Below are 12,544 nucleotides of genomic sequence, written 5' to 3'. Positions count from 1 at the left end.
CGATCATATTGTTCCACATATTGAATATATTTTCATTTATGTTCTGTTTTTATTTATTGTTGTAGGTTCTTGATCAATGACAGATATTTTAGGGGCAAAATCATACTTTCAAATCATGCTGTTTTAGAAAATAGTATGTTATTCCTTTATGCTGTTTGTGATTTTAAAAACATTAAGGTAACCTCCCTCGTGTACGCTTGGTGACATGTGCTTAACTTATATGTGATCACGATTGAGAGATGGTCCATCCAGAGTCTGAATTACTGGTTTAGCTCTCTTGCAGTCTTGAAATGATACTTTTGGGATTAAAATCTACTGCATACAAAGTTTGAAATACCTACTGCATTTTAACTCGGAACGTTCTTTCAACCATTGTTCCTTTGCAGTTTCACCGGTGATAATTAAAGAATGGGCTGCTTACAAAGGAAAGTCTCCTCAGACCCCTGAGCTGGTGGAAGCACTCGCCTTCAGGGAGTGGACCTGTCCGAATCTGAAGAAGCTGTGGCTGGGAAAAGCAGTGGAGGACAAGAATCGACGAATGAGGGCCTTTTTTGGCCTGTATGAGATCAGATACACCAGCAATGCTCAACCCAACTAATGTGCCCACTCATCTTATGGTGCTCTGTTGTGTACTAAGGTTGTGTGATCCCCTTACGCTCAAACAGATTGAAGGAAAGGTTTTCCTGCGTCATCTCTGGTGACTTTGTATTACCCCCTGGGGGTTCATTCATATCTGCAGCATCACGAGGGGAAGGCATTCCGTTTTGTTTTCAGAACATTGCTGCTGTGAGTCTTAAAAGTACGCTGTATATTCAGTGTTTCTTAAATCTCTAGAGGACAAAGGGAAGAGGAAATCAAATCAGTGTTGGAAAGACCATTTGATCTGGTTTACCCATACCATGCTCTAGGCTTCAATGTACTGAAAAATAACATTTGGGGTCTTAAAGGCTGCATTGGTGACATAAAGCAGCAGAGAGAGTTCTTCAACAATCAGGCAGCATATTGGGATGCAGAACTCTGTGAATGATGCTCTGCCCATGGTGTGTCAGATACGCTGCATTAGAGATGCTCATCTGGCTGAGATGAAAACCATCAATTCTATACTTCAGCTTTTCAAAGTCACAAAGTCCCAAAATACTGACCTGTTTAATTTTCAGCTGGGAAATTGGCTGAGGGATTGAGGAAGGCTTCCCTTGTTGGAAAGAGGTGATTATTTCAATGTGGATAGCTTGTAAAACTGGCAGAACCCAAGGTTAGCTTGTTGCACATGGAAAATGTTAAGCCATGTTTGGAAGTGATAACTGTACATTTATCTTCAGTTCTTTTATCTTCGTCTTGCCTTTTGAGCACTAAAACTCCTTTCTTTTTCTTGTTGTAGAACAGTAAGTATGCAAAACGATAGTCCAAATGGTATCTCCAAGCAGAGCTCCTCATTCCTCGTAGCCAGCATGTTTCTCTATGACGTGCCAGATAGGAATTGCTGTTTATTAAGACGTGCTGAGCATAAAATTCACAGACCAGATAATTTCTGAGTAATGTGTTATTTGGAAAACATGTTCACAAGGTCCTTTTACCATTAGTCTTTTTTATAAAGACCACTAATTGTTATATTATTTTATTTTTAGATGTATCAGAATCCACTTAAATTCTGCTCTGGCAGCCTGTCCTCCCCTCCTTCCCTGGCAGCAGGGTCTGCAAAATTGATTCACAGCCGGTAGCTCTTCTCTATTAATAGAAACAAATTTAAACTTAGATCTGTGTAGTGTTTTGGCCTTTTTAACCAGGCTAACCAGTCAGTGAAGCTTAGTCAAGTCGAGACAACAAGATTTTTTTGTTGTTGCATTTTGATGACATAAAATGCCACTTGACATCTCCGTTAAAGGATGCTTCAGAATAATGATGGGCTTCCCCTGCAGGTACATGGTACAGTGGCCTGGGGTTCGTATACTGCGTCGCCAGGAACTTGATGCTTTTCTCACCCAAGCGTTGTCTCCAAAGCTCTATGAACCTGACCAGCTTCAGGAACTCAAGGTAATTCTTAACTATAACTTTAGTTTATTTATTTAATTTAGGAAGCTTATTCCCAGCTCATTGATCCCTCTCGGTCACTGTAGTGGGTGTGTGCCTGTCTTACTAAAAGCCTTGCCTCATTGCCTGTACTGTCTAAAATATTAACTTTGGTATTCAGAAGTGTATCAAAGATGGACAATCAGTTCAGTTTCCCTGTCCGGATGGGTATCTAAAAGCTTAAACATCGTCTGTGCCTCAGAATCTGTTCTCGCAGTGTGTTAAGTAATCGTCTCTTGGAACTTTGAAACAGAAGTGCTTCCGTTGAAAAGATTAAAGAAAAAGACAAAGACTTATCCTTGTGTGGTTGTTCTTAATATTACCCTGGGCGTTTTTTCATGGTTCAGCGTTCAGAAGATTTTTGCGGCTCAGAAATGGAGAGAGATTTGGATAATCTTGAATGGAAAACTGCAGGAGAAAAAAGGGGAGAACAATTGATGAATACAGAACTGTAGAAATCATCATTTGAGGATTTTAAAAGTTAAATTCTCGAAGTTTCTAATTTTTCCAATCCTTGTATGAAGGAAAAGCTGCTCGGTCGCTGCTGGAGCCGTGCAGCGTGGTCCCCTTGTAAATACAGAATGGCTGTCGATCTCTGCAATGTTGTCGTAATCGAGAGGAGGTTCTCCTTTCAACCTTCATGTGCATACAGTGAAATCCCCTCTTCTGGCCTTTGAGCTTCAACAGACAAGATTCGGTTTTTGCTTTTACCTTGTATGTTCAGAACCTGCTATGAAGTTCTCTGCATAAACGGGTAGAATTTCGTGCTTTTTTTCCCCTGAGCAAACTTTTTTTGACGGAGATAATCTTGGATACTTCTACCTCCTTGATGTATCTAAAGCCCAGTAGCATATTTGATACTGGAACCCACGGGAGGTAAGTGGATGTATAGGGAGTACACAATGGGAAGCGATTCATCTCATGTCCTGTATTCACTGATGATCAGTGTAGCGAAGGACGTGCTGATCACCTCTTCATCATCAGCTTTGTGTTGAGGAAGTCATTTCAGGTACTGCAGAGCTCAAGTCAGGAAAGCCTTCTGTCCAGTTCTGTTCCTGGGGCGCCTGAGGATCAGTCAGCAAGGAGGCGGCGATACTGATTTCCCAGACCTGCAGAGGGGCACAGACAAAAGCAGCATCTGTAGCACCACTCTTCTCAGAAGAAACAGTAATTAAGCTCATGCAGATTTCAGCTATTGGGGTCTTCTAAGGAATAGTTTGCCACTAATACCAAGTCTTTAAGAGCATTCTCAAAGCCAGCAAGTGCCTGTTTCTCTTCTGTGGGTGACAAGCAGAATCTGGGTTGTGTTCTTGCATGGAGCACCCGGGCAAGGACTTCCCAGCCTCAATCTCTAAACCAAATCTGCGTGTGGAAACCAGGCAGTTAGCCACAGAAATGCTAATAAACGTTAGGGGAAGAAAACGACTGAATCCGCTTCAGAATCTATTTGAACTTGTCACACAGCAGGTAGAGAATTCGCGTGTTAGCGATTGTAATGGCAGAGTTAACAGAAAACCAAAATCCCCTTCCCATATACCAAAGAATGAATGCGAACAGCAAAAAGAATAAATGAAATCTAACCGGAAGACATTTCCCTCCATGCTGGAAAAAATGTGAAGAAACAAAAGATGGAGATAACAAACGAGTGCCCTGTGAGTTCATGCCAGACTGCTCGTTTGCTTCAGCGCTTGTGACTGGATCACTGCTGACATGGGTTATAGGCATGTTGGACTCCAGATGACAGCATGTTTGAGTCCTCCTTCTTGCAGCTAATTTCTTAAAAGCAGCCTATGTGCAGGTCCTGTCCACCAGGAGAATTATTCAGATGTTGCTGGAAGTCCTTTTCAAGGTTTTCCCCAGATGTACATGTGGGGAGCCCTGTGTGCCTGCCGGGCCTGCCTGGGCCCCAGGGATTCTGGTCCCAGGTAGATGCCAGTGTCTGTGTTGAAGGAAGAATCGTAGAATCATGGGATGGGTTCAGTTGGAAGGGACCTCAAAGCCCATCCAGTTCCAACCCCCTGCCATGGGCAGGGACACTTCCCACTGGATCAGGGTGCTCCAAGCCCCATCCAGCCTGGCCTGGAACACCTCCTGGGAAGAGCAGTGCTTTGTCTGCAGGGAGGCATGTGGCCAACCTCTGCCAGAGGAATGAATTGACGATGAGTTGTCCTATATGGTTAGAATAAGTGTATGTAAGTCATGGAGGTGACAGACGTTGGCTGGAGTACAGTGGAGAGCCTTTACATAAGAGCTTGGCTTGAGATCTCTGCCCCAAGTTCTCCTGGAGCTGAGGAATAGCACCTGTAGGCGTCAGTGGGAATTCCAATCACGGTGTGGCAGACAAGGCTGGGTGCGCTGCAGACCAGCGGCATGTCAGCCACTGGCTCTTCAGCCATAGAATCATACAATAGTTTGGGATGGAATGGACCTTAAAGATCATCCAGTTCCAACCCCTCTGCTGTGGGCAGGGACATCCCACTAAATCAGGTTGCCCAAGGCCCATCCAACCTGGCCTTGAACACCTCCAGGGATGGGGCAGCCACAGCTTCCCTGGGCAACCTGGGCCAGTGTCTTACCGCTCTCATGGTGAAGAAATTCTTCCTAATGCCTAGTCTAAATCTGCCCCTCTTTAGTTTGTCCCCGTTCTCCCTCGTCCTATCACCACAAGCCTTTATGAGTAGGCCGTTCAATGGCCATTCTCAAAACACAACCCAGTGAACAGATCTCATCTTGTGGCAGAACTTTGACAAAGGTGCCTGTAAGAGCTCTCAAAGCCTTGCCTCTGTCTTAAGATTTGATGCAAATGGGAGGAAACCCCACTGTGAGAAATGCTGCTCTGAGAAAGGAGCTGCCAAAGAAAATACTTTCCCATTCCAACACAAAACGAAAGGCAGAGATAAAGCGGGTGATAAATAGCATACAGATTTTTGTGTAATAGGAACTGTTTTCCAAGGTCTACTTTTAAACTGTACATCGAGAGCAGTATATGTCGTTTCATTATACCTGCTGGCTAACTGCAACATGCAATGCAATATTCCATGCGATAACACGCAATATTTCAGGCAATGTGCTTACTCTTTTCGTACAAAGCACCCTCTTCTCTTTTTGTTGGAGTTAGACAGAGAGAGCAGATGAGTTTGAGCTGCGTAGCTGCAAATCGCTTGGAATAGGCTTTGGGATCTTAAAAGTTGCTTACGCATGAGGAAGGTAATCGAGTTTAATTTTAAACATTTAATACCAAGGTCTTGAAAATGTTTCTAAGAAAGGGCTGATATTTTCGGAAATATTTCAGAGAACACTAGTAGTGATATTTTCTTAAGCCAGAGCTAAAAATACATTTGCTGCAAGCAAATGCTCACCAGCTACTCCTCACTATTGAATTGTGCCTTTGTGTATATCTCCTGCATCCTAAATCATGGAATGGTTTGCGTTGGAAGGGACCTCAAAGCCCACCCAGTTCCCCACGGGCAGGGACACCTCCCACTGGATCAGGGGCTCCAAGACCCATCCAACCTGTCCTTGAACCCCTCCAGGGATGGGGCAGCCACCACTGCTCTGGGCAACCTGGGCCAGGGCCTCCCCACCCTCATCGTGAAGAATTTCTTCCCAATCTCTAATGTAAATCTTCTCTGCTCCAATTTAAAGCCATTCCCCCTCATCCGATCACTCCCTGCCCTTGTAAAACAGTTGCTCCCCAGATTTCTTGGAGCCCCTTTCAGCACCGGAAGTTGCTCTCAGGTCTCCCTGGAGCCTTCTCTTCTCCGTCTGAACAACCCCAACTCTCTCAGTCTGTATTTGTAGGTGAGGTGCTCCCACCCTCAGATCATGCAATGCAACACAGCTAAAGCGTGCAGCTTACAGGCTTTAGGCAGCACATGGCACAAATTAGAGATGACTATTTTATTTAAAGCTTGTTACTGGCTTCTTGATGATTAATTGAGTTAAAACTTTAAAATATTAGCAGTGATTTTCTTGCTGAGAGACAAGAGGGTTTGGTTTTCTCTTCACCTCTGAAGTGGGCAGATGAAGACATCAGCCTTCTGGAGCATCACAGGTCTGCATATCCTGGTGCATTCTCTGGTCAAACTGGATGCGTGAAAAGTCTGGACAACGTTTTAAAAAAATCACTCTATTTTCAAAATAAAGAGTTTTGAAACTAACGTGACTGTTGGAATAACTTTGGATTACACTTCACTGTTCTCTTACTAAAGTCACATTTGTTTCTAACAGATTGAGAATCTGGATCCCCGAGGAATTCAGCTGTCTGCTTTATTTATGAGTGGCGTCGATATGGCACTTTTTGCAAATGATGCTTGTGGGCAGCCGATTCCATGGGAGCACTGCTGTCCGTGGATGTATTTTGATGGAAAATTATTCCAGACCAAGCTCATCAAAGCAAGCCGGGAGAAAGTTCCGCTCATTGACCTCTGTGATGGTCAGGTGGGTAGTCCAGCAGGGTGGCAGGGTACCCAGTGCCGGGCTTCCGGCAGCATTTGGGTGGTTCATCAGGCGTTTACTGCATGTCTCATCTCTCTACTTTTCAAAGGAAGATAGGAGGTGATTGGCTAATAGTAGTTTTTCAGCTCCATTCACTCTTCTGTTAAACTTTGAGGTGGTATCTCAGTAGGTTTCAGGAAAAGTAAGCTGGCATAAATTTTAATTTGATTGTTTTCTCTCTGGAAATGGACTCATGAATGCAGCTGGGAGCGCCTCTAGAATCAATTTGTTCAAGGGCCATCTTTTTTGGGTCGAGCTAGCAAGTCTGTCGCAAAGGACTAACCTGCAGTGGTTTCACAGTGAAAGAATACTTGTGATTTCTAACTTATTTTACAGACTCTGAAGTAATTTGTATGGTCCTTACGCTCAAAACCTTTTCTTATGACCTTTAAAATACAAATTGATTAATTCCTTGTTGTATCCAGATCATGAAAAGTTATGATCTAACTATAAAACCAGGAAAACGATAAAAATCAACAGTTTACTGAGTGACCAGAACTTTCGGTCGGAACTTTTTGGGGGAGAAATGAAACCTTAACAAACCAGCATGCCTCTTTTTATCTCTGACTGAAAGGGAACCAATCATAGATGAAATATTGATGATGGCTGTGGTCCTACTTGGGCTCATTCCCCTCCAGGCACACTTTAGGCTTTCACTTGACTTTGTTTGCAGTCCAGGTTGTGAGGGTTATTTCCGTTAAACGAAAGGGCTGCATTAAGTGTTCAGGAGGCAAGATTTCTCAGCTCCTTTCTGGAGAACCCTTTTTAACATGTAAACTGGTGCTGTGTTACCAGCTTCTAAACTGTATTTAGACTCCAGTCTCTCTACCAATACATGAAGGTTTCCTTGTGAGCAATTGCAATTTCATTGAGCTGTTACTAGGTATACAAGACATAATTGTCATTTTTGAGCCTGTTTTTTGGAACTTGTTTGCAGTATTTATCCACTCTTCCATTTTTTTGCTCTGTTCTTTGTATTTGTTGTGTCAATGTACCTTTACACAACTGAATTCAGAATTTTAACATCTCTCTGGGACTTTCTTTTTACTTCTAGGCTGAGCAGGCAGCCAAGGTTGAAAAGATGCGTCAGAGCATCCTAGAAGGATTAAATTTCTCCAGGCAGAACCATCCTCTCCCTTTCCCGCCACCACCTGCCATGCCTTTCTATCCAGCTTCTATGTATCCTCGACACTTTGGGCCAGTCCCACCACCTCAGGGCAGGGGGAGAGGCTTTGCTGGTAAGTGATGGGGCGGCAGTGTGAAATGTGGTGGTGTGAAGTGTTGCCTTGTCTTCCACATCCCAGTGCTATGAACTGATCTCCTTTCTCAATTTCAGAGGAGAAATACATGAAACCAAGTGATTGGCTTGTGTTGTCATGTGTCGGTCACTGTATTTTGTCATTATTTCATTAGTCATAGCCTGGCAATGCGGGATGGGTTGTATCGCTGCATATTTTCATCAGGATTTTCAGTAACTGTGCCAGATCAAAACATTTACACTTTATGAAAATGAAAAAAGAGGAATGGATCAACACTGAGTGATATGAAAATGCTTCTGTTTGCACTGTACATTGCTTCAGAACATTTATAAATATTAAGAATGCCTACGGTACTGGACACAGTTTAACTATCAGAGTCAAATGACCTTTCCTTTCGCTTCACACCTCTGTATTTTGCTATAGTCATTTAACCGTTGGCACCCTTGAGTGTAAATATCGATAGAACCATTCCAAGTTGTTTCTAGAGTTAGTCCCTTCCTCAAAACCTCCCCGGTGCCAAGGCCCATAGCTGTATTGATACTGGATGTTGGGGGCAAGACGTTCTTGGGGTGCCACAACTGTCGCCATCGGAGCTCATTTGCCACAAGCCTTTACAGTGCCATGGAAGTCGGGATGCCCGTTCCAAACCCTGCTGTTTGGATAAGAGACCCCAGCTCGCTCAGGCAGCAGGACATTTTTGGCCAGGGCTTCCTTGATGTTGGGTGATGCAGGAGCCCAGCCCTCCCTGCTGACTCCAGAAGGGTGGAAGGAGGCAGCAACATCTCTGCTAGGGGCCTTCCCATTGTCTGGCCCCCTCACAGCTTTTCCCCTGTCTTTCTTTACCCTGGGTCTAACAGGAGTCTATGGCTTCGGAGGCCCTTATGGGGAAACAGTAGCCACAGGCGCTTACCGGGCCTTCCGGGTGGCAGCAGCGGCAGGACACTCCGGAGCGTTCTCTGGCAATGACAGCAACAGGACTAGCAAGTTTCAGGGCGGTAATTATACCCAAAACCCTTTTCTTAGAGCTTCTGGCAACGGCTTGCTTCACTGTACGGTTTGGTCTGAGGCTTTCCTACTTACTGCCGGTCTCCCTTTCTCCCTAACTGTCTCAGCTCTTCCTCTCTAGAGCCTGCCCAGGCTGCTCTCCGCTCTGCTCTCCCAGGTCCCCACCACCGGCCCCTTCGGCACAGCCTCTTGCACCTAGAAACCCTCCTCCAAACACAGGGTAGCCGTAAAATCCAACAAGACACTCTGTCTCCTGCACTGTGAAAGGCGAGGGTGGAATCTGGAATCAACTGAACTTTGCTTGGCTGTGTTAACAGCTGTTTCCTAAAATTCAGGGGCAGTTGAGCTTTTTGCCCAAACAGCCCCAAGCAGCAGAGCCTGACTTTGGTGTTGCTGCTAATGCTGGCATCGGCATCGGTGAGGCCACAGACGTGAGATTTACTTCCCTGCCTGCGTGCCTGTTGCTTGTCTCCTGTCCCAGGTGGGACAGGGGAAGCCTGTTAATTCCAATTCTCCATTTAGGGTGAAACTTTTCTGCATATTTAGCTGTTCTTTCTGGCCTCTGAGCTTTCATCCTAAGAGCAAACGTAGCACTAATGCTTCCTTGTGTGAATAACTTTGCCCTTGTAAGCGACACGCATTTGTAGCAGAAGGGCTTGTACAGGGACGTCTGAACCTTTGCATTTAATCTGTACTTCAGTTCTCAGCATATTAACGTTTGGAGACTAATCGCGGCTGCGGAAACGCTGTGTTTGTAACTCTTTCAGTGCTGATGGTCTTACCAGTAACATCTGGCTCAGTTGCTCTCACCTAGATCCTTCGAAATACATGTTATGCAAGTATAAAGATCCGAGCAACTCGAATAGAAGACACTTCCGTACTGTGGACAGTTGCAATTTTAGCTCCTTTCTTGGTAGGGAAAGGATAAATTGATCTTTTACACTCAAATCCATTTAAATGCTGTATTTTTATAACAGCTTAGTACAGATAATTCTGCCTAGTAAGTTGTTTGTAGCAATTATAGTCCGTGTCTTGTGCTGATATTTGCTGTTCACTAAAAAGTACCTTTAAACCTGCAAAAATTACAACTTCATTAGGAAAGCAGGGAAAAAAACCCTTCAGATAGCTTGTAAAATGTCACTTCAGTTTCTGAATGCTTATCTAAAGTCTGTTTTAATCACTGAAACTGAAGTACTCATGTAAGATCATTTTTCTTATCAGAATTCCTGTCTATATTTTAAAAAGAGGGGAAAGAAAGACTCTTGGAAAGTCACAGCACTGCTGAAAGGCCACAAAATGATCTCCCTGCATTAGAAGAGGGAACCGTATGTGATAAGGGAACAAGTGTGGTAAAATCTGGGCAGCGCAGGTTTCCATTTGTTTGTGACTTTAATGTTCTGCTCGTGAACATCAAGGTTTGGTTTTGCTTTTATGTGCAGGAGTCCAACCTATTCCTTCTCAGGGAGGGAAACTTGAAATTGCCGGCACTGTAGTCGGCCACTGGGCTGGAAGCAGACGCGGACGAGGGGGCAGAGGGCCATTCCCTCTGCAGGTCGTTTCCGTGGGAGGACCGGCCAGAGGGTAAGTGCAGCCTTGTGGAACATGGTTTTTATATGGAATAGAATGAATTTGGGGAAAATTAACCAGGGAAAAACTAGAGGCATTAGAAATTCCATAGAACACATTTTAGCGCGCATTAGGTAAATTATACCCACTGAGAACTGAAGAAAATCATTTACATTCATTTTAAGATGTTTTTAATCAGTGATTCAGATGAGTATAAGGATTTTTATTTGCAAATAAAATTTATACTCTGAATCTAAATATATGAAAAGATATATAGATATATACACTCACAATGTGGTGTTTTGCATGAGGAAACTACTTGAGGGTCTCTTACGTGAAACTAATAAATACATTATACTTGATCCAAACTGTCACAGCACTCGCTCTCTTTGTCATGTTTATTAAGTAGTACGACAAAACTGTTAATAATTCCATTGGGAATTCTTCTGTGAAGCAGAAACCCCCCAAAGGACATGTCCAGGTTTCATAGTTCTCCGCTACAGGCGCAACGGGAGATGTGCTTATAATAATATTCGTTTCTTCAGCTTTTCCACTTCATTTCACGACCTCTGCAATTTCAGGCTCACAACATTTCTGGAATCCAAGTATTTGGTTACAAAAATAACTGGTCCTTTAGTTTTAAGATTATATTTTTTCCAAAGGCTTCATTGCTGTGCATTACAGATTTGTCTGTCATTTTTAATGGAGATTGTGTAGAATCATAGAATCATGGAGTAGTTTGGGCTCAGTTTGATCTCAAAGCCCACGCATTCCCACCCCCTGCCATGGGCAGGGACACCTCCCACTGGATCAGGGGCTCCAAGTCCCATCCAACCTGGCCTGGAACCCCTCCAGGGATGGGGCAAGCACCACTGCTCTGGGCAGCCTGGGCCAGGGCCTCCCCACCCTCATCGTGAAGAATCTCTTCCTAATGTCTCATCTACATTTTCCCCCTTCCAATTCAAAGCTGTTCCCCTCGTTTGATCACTCCATGCCCTTGTAAAAAGTCCCTCCCCAGCTTTCCTGGAGCCTCTTTCAGTCCTGGAAGCTGCTCTAAGGTCTCCTTGGAGCCTTCTCTTCTCCAGGCTGAACAACCCGACCTCTCTCAGCCTGTCCTCGGATGGGAGATGCTCCAGCCCTCCAGTCAACTTTGTAGCCCTCCTCTGGACTCACTCCTAGAGTACTAAGTAATGTGATCTGTATGTTTAATTGGTCCTCAACTATATTAAAGGAATGGAGTAAAGTAAGTGCATTTATGCCATCTTCAGCCAGGAAGCAGCAGTCTGAAAGAATTTAGTGTGAACTGCACAAATTCCTCTCTATTCATGAATGTAATTGAATACCCATGATAAACCATAGTGCTAAAGTCATCCAGAGCTGCTGGAACGCCTGTCTTTTTGGAGTGAGTGAGGAAAGGGTTGGCTCTGACACCCTGGGATAGTGGGACCCAGGGAGAACCAAGAGCTGCTGCTGTGGGGACAAGTGAGAACAGCAGGAGCAAAGATTTCAAGGTTCAGCAGCAACAAACAGCGCTGATGTGAGAGCAGAGCTGGCACTCGGAGGGGACCTGCCTTAAGTAGGAACATTTTATTCTCTAGAATGACATTCAATTGCCAAAACATGAGCATTGAGTGGTGTTTTGGATGCTACAGCCGGTGTCAGCTAACTGCAGGCCAGTGGGTCCCTGGGACATGTCTGTGCCTTGGAGCCGCAGCCGGAGACCAGGGCAACAAGCTAAGGTGTATGATGAGGCAGGAGGATCCTTTGGGTGTTCTCATCTTCCCTCTCAGTTTCAGTTTTTCCACCACTGAAATGGGATTAGCCTGTGGTTTATGTGTTGCTCTGGTTGTGGATCCTCATGAAAACCAGAATTTGGCTTCTGACAGAGCTCATTCCTTCCCTCCAGTTAAATGCACCAACTGCAGTGCTGCATGTGGAAAACTTCTGGGTAATTCCCAGTGTCGCACTCAGGCTGAGGCACCTGAGTGATGATCTGGAGGTGCTTCTGGCCCACGTCTGGCTGACATTTATTCGTAGCGTGGACTCCCTCCACAGAATAGCAGCTCCTCTGTTTTCTGAAGGAGCAAATACAGGGATTTATGCAAAACCTCAGCAGGCAGAAGCTAACAGTGGCAACTTCTAAACTGAGG

General features: G+C 44.5%; 1 protein-coding gene across 1 annotated transcript in view; it reads left to right on the top strand.

Moving 5' to 3' along the window:
- The window catches only part of FAM120A (family with sequence similarity 120A), a 53,713-nt gene that overhangs the window by 35,619 nt on the left and 5,550 nt on the right, over positions 1-12,544 (top strand). Inside the window, 7 exon segments of the mRNA XM_054076423.1 lie at positions 387-547; positions 549-637; positions 1,917-2,031; positions 6,298-6,507; positions 7,619-7,802; positions 8,681-8,818; positions 10,268-10,409. Coding sequence (XP_053932398.1) covers positions 387-547; positions 549-637; positions 1,917-2,031; positions 6,298-6,507; positions 7,619-7,802; positions 8,681-8,818; positions 10,268-10,409 — 1,039 coding nt within the window.

The sequence above is a fragment of the Cuculus canorus genome, chromosome 11 (assembly GCF_017976375.1).
Source record: "Cuculus canorus isolate bCucCan1 chromosome 11, bCucCan1.pri, whole genome shotgun sequence".
NCBI classification, from domain to species: domain Eukaryota; kingdom Metazoa; phylum Chordata; class Aves; order Cuculiformes; family Cuculidae; genus Cuculus; species Cuculus canorus.
The sequence above is the reverse complement of the archived record's forward strand: the minus strand, read 5'-3'. Positions and strand labels throughout refer to the sequence as shown.